The sequence below is a fragment of the Pygoscelis adeliae genome, unplaced genomic scaffold, assembly GCF_000699105.1.
Source record: "Pygoscelis adeliae isolate BGI_AS28 unplaced genomic scaffold, ASM69910v1 Scaffold494, whole genome shotgun sequence".
NCBI classification, from domain to species: Eukaryota; Metazoa; Chordata; class Aves; order Sphenisciformes; family Spheniscidae; genus Pygoscelis; species Pygoscelis adeliae.
The window spans coordinates 105475-122974 of record NW_008824664.1 but is presented as its reverse complement, the minus strand read 5'-3'; the positions used below and the strand labels follow the sequence as shown (position 1 = coordinate 122974).

At 45.4% G+C, this 17500-nt stretch overlaps 1 protein-coding gene across 1 annotated transcript in view; it reads right to left on the bottom strand.

The window, feature by feature from the left end:
• Positions 1-17500, bottom strand: part of COPA (coatomer protein complex, subunit alpha) — a 25327-nt gene that overhangs the window by 3174 nt on the left and 4653 nt on the right. Inside the window, exons 4-28 of the mRNA XM_009322809.1 lie at positions 17230-17310; positions 16851-16927; positions 16273-16382; positions 12231-12340; positions 11531-11630; positions 10803-10938; positions 10276-10358; positions 9567-9717; positions 9064-9130; positions 8883-8958; positions 6737-6819; positions 5368-5507; positions 4373-4458; positions 3802-3940; positions 3286-3448; positions 3041-3187; positions 2561-2750; positions 2332-2427; positions 1866-1954; positions 1497-1620; positions 1112-1201; positions 912-1021; positions 630-707; positions 355-423; positions 2-129 (exon numbers count right to left, since the gene is read on the bottom strand). Of these exons, the coding sequence (XP_009321084.1) occupies positions 2-129; positions 355-423; positions 630-707; positions 912-1021; positions 1112-1201; positions 1497-1620; positions 1866-1954; positions 2332-2427; positions 2561-2750; positions 3041-3187; positions 3286-3448; positions 3802-3940; positions 4373-4458; positions 5368-5507; positions 6737-6819; positions 8883-8958; positions 9064-9130; positions 9567-9717; positions 10276-10358; positions 10803-10938; positions 11531-11630; positions 12231-12340; positions 16273-16382; positions 16851-16927; positions 17230-17310 (2723 nt within the window). The remainder of the gene's footprint in view (position 1; positions 130-354; positions 424-629; positions 708-911; positions 1022-1111; positions 1202-1496; positions 1621-1865; positions 1955-2331; positions 2428-2560; positions 2751-3040; positions 3188-3285; positions 3449-3801; positions 3941-4372; positions 4459-5367; positions 5508-6736; positions 6820-8882; positions 8959-9063; positions 9131-9566; positions 9718-10275; positions 10359-10802; positions 10939-11530; positions 11631-12230; positions 12341-16272; positions 16383-16850; positions 16928-17229; positions 17311-17500) is intronic.

The following is a 17500-nucleotide window of genomic DNA, read 5'->3' as shown; positions in this document are numbered from 1 at the left end:
ATGTGGGTATCCATACATGGTAGGGAGACATGGCAGGGCTTGGTAGGTCGTACGGCCACGGGCATAGGTCTGCAGGAACAGCTGCTTGTAGGGTCCAAAGTTTGTTACTCCCACCTGGTCATGGAGGAGCTGAAAGAGACACATTGATCTGCTGAGAAAAAGTTGTCCAGGGCTGTACAAAGGCCGCACAGACATCACTCAGGCTCACAGTACCTCTTATTTTATACGCAGAGAAAACAATGCACTAAATGATTCACAAAAGGACACAAAACGAAGCTTCAGACTGGATCAGAGACAAAAAGACATGGGGACAAGGGCACACTCTTTTCCCTAGAAACTCCAGGGCAAACTTACTCTCATTGCTGTCTCAAAGGAGCCTGCCAGAACGTGGTCAACAGGAAGCTGAGAATTGTTACACCACACCTACAAGAATGGAAGGGAAACATATACAAGAGGAATTGTGTATATGCACGCATTTTTCTTACCCACCCTCATCACCCCGAACTCCCCTTAACAAAGTTCCTATGCTGTGCCCACAGGTGAGTGTTAACAAGAAGGACCGAACCCGGAAAAAGAAGCGCCAAAGCAGAAAGTTTCTGAGAAAGACAATCAAAGACTTGTGCCACTACCTGAGCTGGGCTGGTGCCCTTGGTGGGTGGCACAAAGAATCCATCCTCTGCTGCTCCTGCTGGACCAGGAGGAACATCCTGGGGGGGGACACACAGAGCAGCGATTAGCGTGGAAGTTTCCAGCACCCAGATGAAATCAGAGCTGGCCACAGCTGTGGTGACCTGAAGAAGCTCTGAAGAAGCCCAGAACACATTTCCCCCACCAGCACCATCACAAGCTGTCATTGCCTTCCCAAGTAACTACAACTGGGCTGCTTAAGAAGCCTCCTGGAAGCCTCCTACCAGTTCAGGGGGAAGATCCAAATCTTCTTCGACTTCCCATCCACCTCCTTCTTCCTGTCCTTTACCTAGACCTTCCTCTCCAAAGCCCTCTCCGGCATCCACAAAGCCATCTGCATGGAGGGGGCAGGGGGGAAATAGTCAGAGCTCTCACACAGGCACACACTTACACTTGTGCAAGAAAAACTCTTGGATTCACACACCTTCATCCAGCTGCAACTCTGCATCTTCTCCCCAGCCTTCGGTGCCAACAGTGTCGATATCAATATCAGCAGCCAAGGCACCCCCTTTGCCTACAAAAAGGGTAGGATCCTTCATTTATCCATCTCTGAGCGGGTCAGGTATTAAGCAAAGAATTACGTTAGGCCAGCACCCTCCCCTCCAATTCTCAAGTCCCGTCTTGTGCTAAAAGGCCAAAAATTTGAGAGATTTGCCGAAGATGGTGTAAATGCCAAGCTGGATTCCAACCTCTGCTAGTAACACACAACAAATCTGGAGGTTAACAGCAACAGTTCAGGAGCCACGGAGACAAATACCTCCATTCTGCATATCCCAGCTTAATGCAACTTTCCAAGTACAAAGCAATACCTTTGCTAGCAATTGTTCCTTCGAAGAACCCCTTGGAGACAGTCAGCAATGGCCAGTTGGTATCCAGAGGCATGACAGGAGCAGGAGGCTGCAGCAGCTTCGCATTGTGATCAATGTCTGGAATCTGAGCGGAGAGGAGCAGAAAACAGTCAAAGGCCACATAAGAAAAATCCCATTCTTTGACCCGCCCACCTCCAAGCAGCACAGACAGTCTCAGGCCTGGTAAGCGGTGACTGGAATGGAGATGGTTCCTCCCTCCCAGAAAGGAGGTGCCTAGCCAGTCACACTAACACCAGATCCCACTGTCATCTTCTTCCCAAACTCTAGAGCTCTTCTAATGAAGTAGGAAGCATTAGTCAGTTTGCTAACCGTTTCCTTTTCAGGATCAAATGTTTCCTTCAGGCTTTCAGCTTCCTCATCCAGACCATGAGTTGCAGCTGTGAGATAGGCCAGGGACTCTGAAATGAGATATAACTAACATGAGCGCGTGTTCTTCATTGCCTAGAGAAAGAAAACTTCTCACACCAGCACGCATGGCCACACAGTCACAAAGGAAAGATTAGCAGCATACCAAGGTGTAGAATCACGCCTTTAGGGGTGTCACTGGATTTAGAACTAGAATGTGCAGGCCATGACTGACCATTTGAATACGCTCTACAGTTGATTCAGGTCTCCTGGATGGTATTTGAGCTCTTGGGTTACTTTCTGCTCATCTGATTCAGTTTCTCAGGTAAGGGATTATGCTGATCTGCCTCCAAAAATTACTGTTCGTCCCAACAACCTCTCCAGCTTCTCTCCAGCCCACAGGGACATATGTCAGTCTGATATTACTCACTTTGCCCACAGTTCTTCAGGATCCTCACTCTCTCTGCCACGTCTCCTAGATACAAGGCATTCTGGTAGTGGCCACTCATATCTTTACGGATCTCAGCTAAACCAAAAGAAAAAAAAAGTCACGATAGCTTTGCTGTTCTTGGCCTCCACTGTGATGCTGCTCATTCCCTGCGGGAATGACACTCAGACCCTCTTACCTCATTCCTCTTTGCCATCACCCTGGCACTCACCTATCTTCATCATCTTCCGAAGCTTCTCCAGGTTGCCAGTGATGAGATAGAGGAAGGAGAGCCTATCGAAGTTCTTGGTGCGCTGGTAGCACATCTCCACAATCTGGTGATTTCCCTGCAGCAACGCCACTTCTCCCAGTTTCTCCCAGCAATTCTTGTCATCCAGAGCTTTGGCTGCTTCCAGAGCAATCTAACAAGAGAATTGACGTGGTTACAAAGGCTTTGCAGAAAGCAGTTTTCTCTGCAGGCTTCTGTTGATAATGCCCGTGATGGAAAGCACAGGATTACAAGGCTCACTGCACTAAATCATGCCCGCAGCTGAAGGCCTGCACCTTCGAAAGGCTGCTGTCATCTTCAACTCCATCACTCTCAACTAATACTTCTTCTTCCCAATACTCCTCCTCCTTGCAGCAAAAAGTAAGGTTTGCATGCAATGCCCCAAAGGACGTGCCTTTCTCACAGCACCACCTGCCACCTCACCTCAATGTTGCCACACTCCAGCGCCAGGCTGAAACGGGTCTTCTCATCCTTGACAAAGTGCAGGGCCACCTCTGGGTAGCCCTTTTTCTGCAGGTAGGCAATGATGGACTGGCCCACAAGCTTAGCATTCCTCACCATGTGCAGCACCTGCAAGGAAAAGGCCCAGGCACTGAAGCTGTCAGCAACATCCCTTTACCCTCCGGTATAGGTCAAGGAAGAGTGCAGGGTTTCTCATGCCTCCTCACCTCATCGTACTTTCTGTTGATCAATGCCAGCTTGAATTTGAATTCTGTGGGATCAATGGTGAGGACCCTGGGGCGGCACTCTCTGTCCAGGCAGTACACGTTGTTCCCCTTCACGCGGGTAACGTAGATAGGCAGGTCCAGGGTGCGGATAATTCCATGATCCCTGTGCCAACACACAGCACACGCGTGACATGCATGCCAACGCAACCTAGCAGTATGACTACATTCCCTATCTCCAAGAAGGCTCAGCACTCTATATGTTATTTTAGCTTGCATTATAAAAGCAAGCACCAGTCAGATGAACAGTGCAGCCATCCAGCCCAGCGACAAAATACCAGTGCACAGGGTAAGCAACCAAACATGAGTATTTAGCTCTAGCTGTCTTTAGGTACGTCCATGCTGTAATAAAAGCGTCGTTTCACAAGCACCAGTTTTGGTGTCTCCCAAAAAGAACCCCATGGTAGTCTGCACAAGGCCTGCCAGTTCAAGGACGCAGTGCACAACTCCCAGACTCACCCTGTGGTCACAGCGTATTTGATGTGATTGCTGGTGGTATAGATGAAAACACCACTTTCATCCCAGGCACCGCTCTTGACACGGATGTTTTCATGGATGTTACACAGTGATTCCAGCTTTCTGTTGCAGATCATGATGGCTGGGGAGGAAAGCCAAAAGAAGTAAGGCTAGGGAACCCTCTGCTGTTAAACATCTGCCTCTGAATTATGGCTTCTCTCTTCCATCGTCCCAGCAACAGGAACTATATTCAGAGTGTCAGACACTAAGGAGATGATGGCAACCACAACTAAACTGTCACCATCTGCCTTTGTTTTATGAAAGAGATTAGCTGGATCATTTTGAGGAGTACAAGAAGTGCTCTGTTTTACAAGCTTACAGGAAGGTTTTGCTGAAGAGACAAAGTGGCAGGGCCCGCACTGTGAACGCCTTCAGCTGCCCCTCCACTGCTAGCCATGGCACTCAATGGTTTCTCTAGCAGGCCATGCTAGCAGGGACTCTGCTCCCAACCAAGGAAGGAGATAGTGTGTGCTAGGATCCAGGTGAAACACTGCGCCCCCCCCCCCCCACTTACCATGCTTAGCCAGCAGAGCTACATGGGACATGTCAGCTGACCAGATGACGTATTTCACCTTGGAGATCTTCACTGAGGCCAGAGTTCTGGGAAAGCACAGCACTGACATCAGAGAGTTGAACAATACCCCTCCGCAGCAAGCTCCGTATGATAACTACCAGTGCCCAACACCCTGAACCCAATTTGCAGATGGTCTGAAGCCCCTTTTTGCCATTCTGGAGCTATAAAATCATGAGGCAGAACTGAATGTCTCTGCAGTCCAGTACAGCGAAACAAACCTCTCTCCATACCTGTGCAATAACAAGTATATTTCGGTGACAACTGACTTCAAAACCTACATTTATGAGGGGTTTTTAGGGATAGATTTAACAGAACGAGGGAAATAAGGTATTTCCGAGCAGCATTTGCATTGCTTAATTTACTTATAACTTTCCCAACAATACTAGAAAGACAAAGGCATACAAATAAGGAAACGAGGCAAGTTCTGGGACATAAGCAATCAACATACACCGTATCTATCTGCAGATAATCCAGAACCTTCTCAAGCCTACAAAGATGGCCAAAAGCACCAACTCCTTGCCTGTTTCTTTGTGGCTAGCGAAGTGTATACCAGCACAAACATGCTGCCAAAAGAGCATTTTGAGCAGATATAAAACCTAAGGGACAAGACATCAAGCAAGCTTAGCTTGACTGAGTTTGGGTTTTTTGATTTCTCTCCACTTTTATAGCACCCGATTCTGCAGTCACAGGATTTACAAGGGTATGGCACACATCTCCCTGTGATCAATGGCACGGTGCCTGCAACATAAATTGCACCTTGGCTATGTTTACACTCTGCTCTTTGTAACAGTTGTTAGCCGTGGTTTGGATCAGTCTGACGCAGCCTGCAGCTGATGCTGAATTCTGGAGTGCATTAATAGCTATTACTCGTCCCCAGAGGGCACACGCCAGCAGGATTACAATATTAAAACTTCTCCCGGCAGACTAGATCTTACCGCTTCTGCTGCACGTCAAAGAGGGTGATGGAGTCTGCATCTCTCAGTAACAGGTTCCCTGTGCCAGCATAGAAAATCTCATCACAATTCGGCACCTGCACCTTCTTCGTGATCTCATTCTTCAGGTTTTTGATTAGGATCTGCCATTTGATGAGAGGAAATGTAACAGCACAGGACAGTTAGGTAGATTCTACAAAGAAATTGAGGATTATTTTAACTCAGAATAGTTGTATAGCTGAACCTCAGTGGTAAGAGGCCAAAATAAGAGCTGCAGCCTTTCTCGAAGCAGGATCGGACTTTATGCTGCTGGAAAACCCAACCACAAGTTTACCAGGGTGCAGACACAGTGTATTCTTTCTTTTCAGCCCCACTGCTGTTATTACTAGCTGGCTGATACAGTTTGCAAGCCCCCTCTACAATAAGTATATGAACAAAGTAAGTATTAGGGAAAAGTGAGAGAGAACATAGTGTGGATAGAAAAAGGAAATGAGGAAGTTGAGAGGGAAGAATGGCAAGGGGAGAAGGGGAAGGCAGGGAGGAGTAACAGAATAGGCATGAAATAAACTTGAATTTACTAAGCCAAAAAACACCTTGAATTTAAGAAAAAAAAAAAAAAAAAAGAAAGGAAAAAGGAAAAAGGAAAAAGGAAAAAGGAAAAAGGAAAAAGGAAAAAGGAAAAAGGAAAAAGGAAAAAGGAAAAAGGAAAAAGGAAAAAGGAAAAAGGGAAAAAAGGAAAAAAGGAAAAAAGGAAAAAGGAAAAAAGAAAAAAGAAAAAAAGAAAAAAAGAAAAAAGAAAAAAAGAAGAAAAAAGAAAAAAGAAAAAAAGAAAAAAAGAAGAAAAAAAGAAGGGGAAAAAAGGAAAAAAACGATATGCTGCATAGGGCAAAGAGCAAGACTTTTCTTCCCCTTCACATCAAGTAAATTCAAGCCGGGAAAATGACTGTCCATGACTGTCTTTCCCCCTTCTTTCTCCTATTGCACTCTACAAGTGACAACAAAGAGCTTTATTAAAAATCTAACCTGTATTTTCACCATTTCCCCATTACTTTCATGCTATGAAAGTGACCTGGGTGGCCTCACAGTCCTGTTCTGGTCAGCTTTCATTCCTGAACTCGCCTGCTGTAGCAGGCTTCCAACAACTGAGCTAAGATTTACTCTCAAAGAAATTAAATAATATTTCAACTCATTACATTTTCACTGTATATTTCTTCGTGTACGTCTGCAGCCCGCTCTCTACTGACAATGCTTTGCCAGTCTACTTGGATCTCCAATAATTCTGTTAACCCAATCTCCCTGCTTTCCATCTGCATGCTTCCAAATGACAACATACCCCGTTAAAAAGATGACCCTATTAAGCTTGTCCCCTTACCGAATGCATGCGATCCAGGACTGCAAAGCGGTTACGAGCTACCCACACAGCTGTTAGCCCGGAGGAACGTTTCCCTTCAGGGGCTAGGGAGAGCAAAACGCAGGCAGTGAATAAAACCTCTGGCAGGCTCTTACGGCAACACATTAGTCAGTCTTGTTTGATCCCATCTTGGCTGTTGTAGCTGCTTCCTACTAGTTCATGTTTAACCTGAGGCTATTCACAAGACTCATTTCCTCCCCCGATGTCCTTTCTGATCGCAGCGTGGCCAGCGCCAGCCCTTCTCTCCAGCCAAGGCACAAGACAAGTGGCTGCCTGTACCGCCAACGCCACTGCTTGGCTCTGAAGCGGGCCATCCTGGGCGACAGCACCGTCTGTCAAGCTAACGAGCAGAGCCTTGTTGGCCAAACGAACTGAGCAGCGAGGGTCCCGGCTTCGATGTAAGCCCCCCTCTCTCTCCCCCCTGCAAACTGATATAACGAGCTGGAGGAGAAAGGCTGCACTCTCCCCAGCACGCAGCTGTTCTCCCAGTTTTAAAATGCTAATACAAACACAGCACTCTGCATGTCAGGCAGCACAGAAAGAACAGTACTGCGGGATGCGCTTCAGATGTGGAGAAGGCTTTTTGCAGCAGCAGAAGGGAACAGAGAAGCGAAGCGAGAGAGCTGCTGCTGTTTTGGTAAAATAAAATTTTCTTTAGTTCTCAGCCCCTTTTCTCACCAGTCCTGCTGCTCGACACGAGCGTTTTTGGAGGCTCAGGCACTAGACCAAGTGCTGTTTCACCAAACATAGTGCCATTTGTGGCAGATGTACATCCTAACAAACGATGATTTAAACCCGACTGCCTCGCCCCTCAGCCCTCATTTACTACCCAACACAAGAAAGACTTGTCTGAATTCAATTCCCAGCTCCGCTTGGGGCTTTCTGATGGCAACTTCACCCGTTTTTCTGAATCTCCACAACTCAGCATTTTTGCTGGCTTTAAGTCTTTAACACTGACCGTAGATCAGGCAGAAAACGATTGAAATATATTACCCAGAAGACTGCTAAAGAGCGATAAGAAAGCTTAGCTTGCCTTCTAGGTCAGGTAAATAAGCTGAAGGACACGAGGATGACAACTCCAAGGCACATGTTAAATACCTACATTATAGTCCTGGGTCTATAGGTTGCATATATAGCAGCTTGTTGGAGAAGATACTTATCAACCAGTAGAATTTTAATGCATTTTCCAGAATAGCATAAAAGTGCGTGGTTGTCACGAGGCCTAGACATTCCTTTCTCTAGAAGAACAACCCCTTTCCTCATTTAAAGGGTAACAAGCTGGGCGTCCCCAGACAAGTCAGCTTTGAACATCTCAAACTAAATATTTGAAATATATTCAGTAACATTTAATCTGTATAAACTTACTAAAAAGCTCCCTTTCTCTTTCTCTCTCCAAATACACCTGCTGACTGTACTCGGCAAAGAAATCTTCCCTTCATTAGACCCGCAGAAATCAATAAATCTGTGAGCAAGTGAGCTGGGTTCTAGTCTAACTCATTCATCACTCCCACTCATTTCAAAATCTTTACTGCCATGATGACAGAGGCAGGAGGAACCAGCTGGAGTTTCAGATCCCAAATGGAATTCATAGTTAGGAGAAAGAACTATTTTTTTTTTCCTAAATCATGTTTTGACTTGTAAATTGCACAAAATTGATCTGGAATTTGCTGAGAGGAAGAATGACTACTGGCACCCTGGCACTGTCACTTTTACAGCCACTCTTCAGAGTATAAAACCTCTTAGAACAAAACGTATCTGGTTAAAATCCATCTCTGTTGACAAGCCAGGAAGGCTGCCTGCTGCGTCGAAAGGGAAAACGGAAAGTTCCTAATAACAAAATTATAAAATATATATTTGTAGCAGTAAAAGTTTGGGATGAACATGAATTTTTCAAGTCAGTGTAGTGTGATATAGTGAGCAGGAAGCCTGCCAAATGATGTGTGCTGCAGGGGCATTGGGAAACACGGAGAAAGAGTCCAACAAGAGAGGCTTAGAGAAATGAAGCTTTTTTATATATAACACACACACGCAGCTGGAGAGCGGAGGAGGGGACAGCTACACAGTAATAAACACTCACAAGGATTAATGTGAAATAAGAAATGCCTACCGTCCGGATTCTGGGAGTCTGCATCCTTGGGAATGGTGTATAGGTCATAAGTACTGTTCTCTAAGTTGCTGGCTCTCTGCAGAGAGGGGGGAAAACCCATTTTGAGAGAGGATTTCACAGAACCGACATTCACAGCCTCACGGAAAGTTCTTTAGCAAATTATGCAGCAAAACTGACTTACTGTGCAGAGAAGGACAGCGTTCTCAGCTGGGTTGTATGACATGTTGAACACAGGGAACTTGGAACCACTGAAGAAGAGTCACGAAGAAAAGAGAAAGTTAGAGTGGACTAAGATTATTTCTACCATAGTCACCTTCTGATAAACGCTCTTCATTTTCTGAAATATACCGAGTACCAGAAAAGCTCAGTTTCGATGAATTTCCTGAATCAAAACCACTTGGAAACACTGTAAAAACATCACCATTTCATAAATGAAAGAGCTGGCATTCCAGTTTGAAATCACTTCAAACTTAAAACTTGTTTAAAAAAAAAATTATATCTATACACAGATAAAAATTGACCTAAAAAACTTCTTGTAGGCTTTGTCAGTTCACGTGACAGAAAAGTCAGCTGAAACTGAGGTATGTGAATACAACAATACGACCTATCTGGAAGCGACAAACTAACAAGGGATTCAGGATACTGGCAACACCTCTTGTAACATGATGAGCACTCATCTCCTACCTTCGCAGCTGCATGACAGCAACATCTTTTGAACTGTTGAAATCAAGCTGGCGGAGGAAACGGTCCTTCACGTAATACAGCATGTTCCCGTGCACAGCATAAGCAGGCCTCTCACGCTCCAGTTTGAACACAATCATGCCACCGTCATGGCCTGAGAAAAGGCATGGGAGAATCCAAACATGTGAATTAAATCCTGCGGTTTTTTCTCATTATGAAGATGACACTACCAAGCCCTTCAAACCAAGAGAGAGACAGCAAAAATCATAACCAACGGCTGCCAGCCACGTCTGCTACTCCTCAGCCTGACTGAATTAACTGATTCCACTTCCTTCCCACGGGCCCACCCTCCTTTAGGTTTTCTAATAAATCTAAGATCTGCCTCGCTGTCACACATTTCTTTAAGCATTAGTAGTCCAGCGTGGGTTCCCATAGGATCTGTCCCATCCCTTCTTAGCCTTAGAGCATTTCACTAGTTAATGCAGAGGCTATCTTGTTCTAGCTTTGAACTGCAGCTGATACAACGAGACTGTGTTCCACTCACAGCTCTCAGATGCTGCAGGAAGTTAAATAAGGATCTTTCCCCTACAATACATTTAATAAAAGCATCCGCAAGTCAGTGTGTTCTGCAAAAGCTGCTAAAGAAAAGCAAATCCTACATGGAATACATTTCACAACAACCTGTCAGACACTGAATGGGTCCTTTTTTTACCTGCAGCAAAGAGGTTGAGGTTGGGATGAGCAGCCAATACCCAGAAGCGATCGTGATCACGCCGAAAGGTCTGGACACCCGTGCTAAATGTGCAACAGAAGGAATAAGGAACATAAACAAAATGGAAACCTTGGTGTAAACTTCAGTTTCCAAAATGAAGATCCTAAGCTTTGCCATACAGACCATCTCTAGCATTCAGCACGAGGAGTCCACTGAGAGTTCAAAACACCGTATTCAAAGCCTTCTGTCAAATAATATGTTCTCATTTAACATATTTTCAGCAGCAGTATCACTGGACAAGTCAGCCCTCTTCCACTTGGTTTCAGACAATTACAAGCCCTGCTCTTAACACGTGTCTCAAAGGGACAGAGAATGTGAAAAACGTGACTTCTCACTCATGAATTATCAAACACTAGCACTGATGTTTTAAGAACTGCTAGTGTTCGGTTTCTCTAAGAATAACTGTAGGTCTTTCATATGTATAAAAACTTTCATAAGACTGAGTCAGGTGCTTGACAAGCACTAACCGTTTAGACATATCCCAGACACGGATGCTCTTGTCTTCCGAATTGCTGAGGATTAGTTCCTGCCGCGGGTGAAAGACAGCACACGAGACGTTGTTGTAATGCCCCCGGCAAGTGTCAACCTCCCAGGCCTTCGATTCTAACCAGAAGTGGAAAAGAATGAGGAAAATAACATTTAAACAGGTTAAGCTCTGCCATAGCAGAAGCACAGCAAGCACTTTATTATAAAGCGAACTGCATCGGCCACTAGTTACTATACCATTCTCTGCAATTTACGTTTATGATCTCTCTCTAACCACTAGCACAGCTCACCTACGAGAAACAGACAAGTCAGATTACTAAAGAGGTGCTAAGAATTGTATGTAGTTCAGCTGGACCGAGCTGACAAAAGCACAACCATTCCTGATAGAGGGCTTCTGGCTCTCGAATCATCTCCCTTTCTTATTCCATCGGTGCATATTCAAAAAAACTTCAGGGTCAAGCTTTTCTACTCCTACAAGCTTCTGCTCAGCAGTGTGTGCAAATCAAAAGAAGCTAGAAGCGTTTGCTAGAGAATTGAGCTCTCCTCAAATTGCAAAAGCCAATGCTGCTTGGGATTATTTCCCACTCTATCACACAGACATGTTTGCAAAGTGTAAATTACCTCCAGGTTCAGCTTACGGATGTTCAAACATAAATTTCAACTCTTAACCCCCTTCTCCCTGTGGGCTCCCTCTGGAGAATCCTCTTACCATTCATCCGCCAGATCTTCACTTGCCGATCATCAGCTCCCGACACAATAAGTGGCATTGTAGGGTGGAAGGCAGCCCAGTTCACCCCACGATCATGGCCCTACAGGCAAAAAGAAAACAGTCTTCAAGTGAAGCAATTTGGTGACTGAATGGAATGGGCAAAGGAAGGACGAAGCAACAAAGCCTGCAGACAGGCTTGCCAAGACACAGCTTTCACTATTTTTGTTCACCATGCTGCTCAGACTGAGTGCTTACAGACAGTAAGATCATAGATGCCCACAATAATACGCTTTGCAGATACCGTTCTTCACCAGTAGAGCAAAGCTGAAGCTCGGCAGCAGAGCAGCACCACTCCCTAGCTTTAACAAGCCGTTACAGAAGACTGTCTCTACCATAATCTCCTCTGTTGCTTCCAGTAGCACAAGGTAATAACATCTGCTATTTAACTGAGCTTTTGGCTCTACAGAGAAAACCGTATCTGTTTGGTTACAGTGCAAACACCTCCAGATTTCAGATTTTTAACTCAGAAAAAGTAATGCCATAATCTACAAGAGCATATAACTCTATAGAGCTGAGTCAGGTGTTTCAACTCTTTTCTCCTCTGCTATTTTTCTGGGCTTTTAGAGGATCATCTGTGCCACAGAGATTTCATTAAATAAATCTGAAAAGGCTGTACTGCACACACACATTGACACTGTACCTCAAGAACGTGCTTCACAACCGCATCTGTTGTCCCAAACAAATCCACCCCCGTTATTCCCCTGACATCCGATTCCACAGCTCCAGGGGACAGGTTCTTCTTCCTTAGGCCTTGTGGAACAAAGAGGAAGGAGAAGCAGGGGCGGAGGAAACAAAAATTGTATTATCAAGACCATGTTTCTAATTTAACAACAAGTTGAGCGCCCTCCTGTGCTGTTTACACACGTCTTCAGGTGGAAACTGGGAACCTGAAAGAGGGTGGGAAACATCCAGGACTCCCTTCCACTTCCTCCAAAAGTGCAAGCTCAGATTAGACATACCAAAAGGAAAGTCTGCAATGCAGCGAATCGTACGAAGGATCACCTCAGCTCACTGGGACGCAGACAGCGGCACCTCAGCAAAGGACTGACACATTCCGACTTCTCCCCCTCTCACCCCTTTGCTAATCTGAGCTTGCACCTTTCAGGGGACTTTCACCCATGCCACTTCGTTACGGATTTGGACAATCTGCCTAGGCACAAAGTATTTTCAGGAGCTAAAGCTATATGAAATAAAGCCTGTTCCCGCTTCGGAAGAAAACTAAGTCATCCCAGTTAAAACAGACCTTTATCTCCAAGCCTTCATCAAAACCCAACGGAACACAGTAGGGAAACTGAGAGTCGAAAAAAGCTTCTCCTCCAGCAGCGCACAGGGAAAAGACTACATATAACACTCTAAAACAAAACTTGGAAAACATGCTTTTCTATTTAAAAGTACTTGGCCCAAGGATGCTACCATGAAATTTATCAAGGGTAAGAAAAAACTGTCTAGGATAAAAGCAGAATTGCACTGGTATGGATGCCAACAGAGAGGGAAGCGTAAGAAGAAAACAAAGAATACTGAAGACAAAAATTATTATTATTTGCAATTCTGATTCCCAAACTCCTCATGGATTAACAGCTCAACATGTCCCCAACCTCTCTGGCAAAGTTAGTCTAATGAAACCAACGGGTTAAGCGGTGTCTCACAGCAAAGCACAAATGCTCAGCGCACCGAGTGAGGTACACATACAGACGGTCCGGGTAACGGTGAAGGACTTGAATGGCTGAGCCGATACTTCTACAAAGCTGACACAAAGTACCCCAGAAAGGAGGAATAAAACATACATAATCCAAGAAAGATGAGTGAAGAAACACAAGACTTTTGGAAGAGAAAATACCTGAGCCTTTGACAAGCCAGTGAAACAGGACTGGGACACAAGTGGAAAATTTCTGGCATAACTGCACAAATCGAGAGGAAAGGCAGGACACTCACAGAACACACCAGCCTCCTGCATTGCTCTGGGGAGGGAGCAGGGACAGAAAAGGGACTTGTAGCAGAAAGGCAGATATTAGACATTCTGAGGACTGCTGTTAAAAAAAAAAAAACCTGAAAAGGAGACTCAGCTCAACATGCGCACGAGCAGTCAGGAGAACAGGTATTAAAATAACCAGAGTAAAGGGGCAACATGCTAACTGTGAATGAATGACAAGTTGCAAGTTAGGAGAGAAGTAAGAAGACAGACGGTCCTTTGCAAATTCTTTTGCTCTATTCTCTTCTTCAATGGAAACTAAAGAGGGCTCTTGGGTAGACCCTTTCGTTGCTGGGCTCAGGTTCCTTCCTGTCCCTGTAATCCATCCACACTCAGTGGGCAATCAGAAAAGTGCAGTGGAGGCTGAAGTTGTACCGAAGGTTTCGCCAGCCGTCAACATACACCCACCGAGGGTGCTCAGGGAGAGGCAGTCTAGGTCTACAGACGCTATCTGGGGACTCTCAGCTCAGGCCCTCCCAGTCCCAGGGCTTCTCAACATCGCCAGCCCAAACCCTCAGGTGATCCTCACTTAAGCTGGTCATCCAGATCGACTAAAAAGAGCTCTGACAGAACAAGGAAGTTTCCTGCCAAGCATCAGACGTCGATATTTGCCAACCATGAGTAAGGTTAAACAGGAGTTGGTGTGTGATGTTAGAGCACGCGCAAAAGCACTCTGATCAGGGTAAGACCACTAACGCCCTCCTCGGGGGTTAATACTTGTAAAGAGACAGAGAAAAACAGACGATTATTTTGTAGTTTCTGCAAGTTAATATCAGCGTCATGAGCAAGGACTTCATTCCACAGCACAGGTGAATAATACAACACAAGTCTTCATGCATTTTAATATATATATATACACACACAAAAACAAGCTTATTCTGACTGCATTCACACAGTCTCTCTCAGGAGCAGGAAACAGACCCTTTAACCTTGAGCATACTTGTTTTGCATTGAAGATCCTTTATCAGCAGGTTTCAAACCAAGGAGCACTACCTGTACAGGAATTCAAAACAACAGGGCCATCTTCACATTCTGGTGCCCAGTTCGGGTCGCGCTCCTCATCCCTCACACTCTCTCCTGAGGCTGACAGTTTTGGGAGGAGGATTTTGGAATGTGACCTTTAAACTCATTTAACTGAGGGCATCAAAGAACCAGTGCTCATAATCCCAAAACCTGCTGAAAAAACTTCCCACTGAAGTCAGCAGAAGCTGCAAGTTAACAGCAGCACTCGGAAATGGAGTTAAAGCTCAACACCAAACGATGCTCCCTATGACTAGGATTATGTGCACAACAGACATCAGTCAAAATGGGGAAATAACCCTTCCCAGGAGACTGCTAGAGCCCGAACAGAGTCCCGCCGAGGACCCAAGTCATTCTGGGGAAAAACTGGAGAGTGGAATTGTTTTTTGAATCCGTTTCTCAGCTCTGTAGGTCTTTCCACACACTAGTATTCTCGCAGTGTCGCGTCTGACTGGAGCGACAGCTGAGTCAATAATTCAGCATGTCTCTAAAACCCCTCATCACATATCAGCTCAGAAAAAAAGGTCTGTACCATCTCCAAACCAATTTGGCAGCTGGAACTCTGCTGAGAGAGAGTGTTTGCGGGAGAACGCAGCAGCAAAGCTTACTGGCAGAATAGTTGTTAAACTCCCCATGCTGGCAGTACAGAGAGGGGGACAGGTTTTAAATAACCAGGATATCCTGTCCCCAGCCCCTACTGTTGACACAGCTGGCCATGTCTGAGCGTGTACTACAAATAACGCAGTGTGCCCAACCAAAACTGCAATGGCGAGAGCGGCAGGTCGGATGAAGTCTGTCTACAGAATAGTTTGTGTTGTAACACCACCAGTCCTGCCCCCGCCTGCCTCCCACCAGTCCCTGATCTCCATGTAATATTTTATTTCTAGCTTTTCATTGAGGGATCATATTTCATTCCATTAAGTCACCTTGTGGCCTCGGTATAACTAACAAATAGCTAAGATATCAGCAAAGCACTTCGGACTTTTGACTTGCAACTCCTGCTCTGATCTTTAGGCCACGCTTCGTTTTATGAAACAGTCAAGCAGACTGAAAAAGTTGAAAGAATTCTTAATAATATTAACTTCCTGTCACCACCCACAACTAGGCTACCAAAAAAAACCACCAACCCCAAAAATCCAAAACCCTACCCTTTTTGCAATCCAGACAGACGCCTTTTTATCCTTCTCTCAGAACGAATGGCTTATTGCTGCCTCCAAGAGTTTTTCAAGGGGATAAAGGCAATCCAGAACTTTCTAAAATCCTCCTGCAAGGCTGGCACATCTGATCAGTTGACAACACTACGTCCCTTCTGACAGCAATATTCGTTGCCTATATGGGCTATAAAATCAGACTGGGAGATTAGGCTGCAGAATCTCCGTCTCTAGAGGTTTTTTTGGCTGCAAAAAGCTACAGCTCACCTCATCTACTTGTCGTAGAAGACTCGCTTCAAGCGAAAGGGTGAACTAGATGACGCCCAGAGGTCCCTTCCAGCCAACACCCTACGACTTCATGGGAACTGAGGGGAATGGGGTCCTGTCAATAGAGAATTTTCCGCCCGAGGCTCCTGCAGTCAACAGGCTACTCTTCCTGCTCTCAGATCCGAACCCCTCTTTCCTGCCTCACTTGGCTTTCAGCAATTGCAGTTTTGAAGTGGGCTTTGCCACTGGGTACCCCCTTGATCTGGGCAGCTCACCAGAAATATCCCAAACGCGCACAGTCTGATCCAAGCTGGCTGACACTACCAGGTCCTCAGAGGGGTGAAACTGGGCACACATCACATAGTGGTTGTGTCCTGTCAGCACGCTACAACAAAAAGGACAGAAAATACCATTTAAACATAAGATATATTAATACACATTCCAATTTGCACCGAGAGCAATAAGCTCAGTCGTGGGAAGGATGACGAGGAACATAGGATTGCTAAATGCTACTCTTCAAGAGTTAGCGTGACTGAACACTGAGCGGTTCTTACAGGGAGGATTCAAGGGTCGACTTTCCAATATCAGTAACATCACAGGCTTCAGCACTGACACGTATTATTTTAACCTCAAAAAATTTTCAACCAAACAACATGCGGATTTATGAATACGAGTCTAGTGGCATCAGAATAAACGAGCAAAAGACAAGACTGACAGAAACATTCATAACTGATCAGCTCTCTCTGTCGGTTCTATTCCTTCAATTAAGCACAGCTTCCACTTGAAAACAACAGATGAAGACAGCTCGCCCTAAAACCGTGCAGTTATTTTTCAAAGCAACCATTGATTTTACCAAACACAAGTTCTGGACTGCCAGTTCCAAACCCGAATGGTCTGATCATCAGAAGCACTCAAGATCCAGGGATATTCCTAAAAAGACAAAGTATTCTGTATACGAAACCACACACACCCCAGACATTCCCTCCCCGCACAGTATTTTCCAACTGCCCCCTGGAATGACCCCTTTTAAATCTTATTTAAGATCTCAGAGGCGGAATTTATGCCTCTTACACCTCTACAGAAGGCCACCGTATCTGGAGCGCCCTTATACCAGCAAGTCCAGCACGATTTCTTTAGCAAAGATTCCCATCCGGGGAAGCAAAAGACAGATTCCCTTTCACACACAAAGGGAGCGGGCACCCATCACTGGGGTAAGTACGAGAGGAGCTTACGTGGTGGAAGAAGGTAGTGCGAATGTAATCCAAGTGCCCGAGCAGAGTGAAGAGACAACGGCGCAACTTGTAATTCCAGACCTGCACAACACAGAAGCAGAACAAAGACGGTACGTGCCACCACCTGCTAGATTTTTCGTGTGCGTTCTCACGTTTCAGTTCACCTACAAGCCTCACCCTTCCATTTTAAAACGTGTTTCTAACGCAAGCTACTACAAAGAGACTTCAGCTCGCTGCAGTTAACTCTAATGCCTCTGCAGCAGGAGAATCG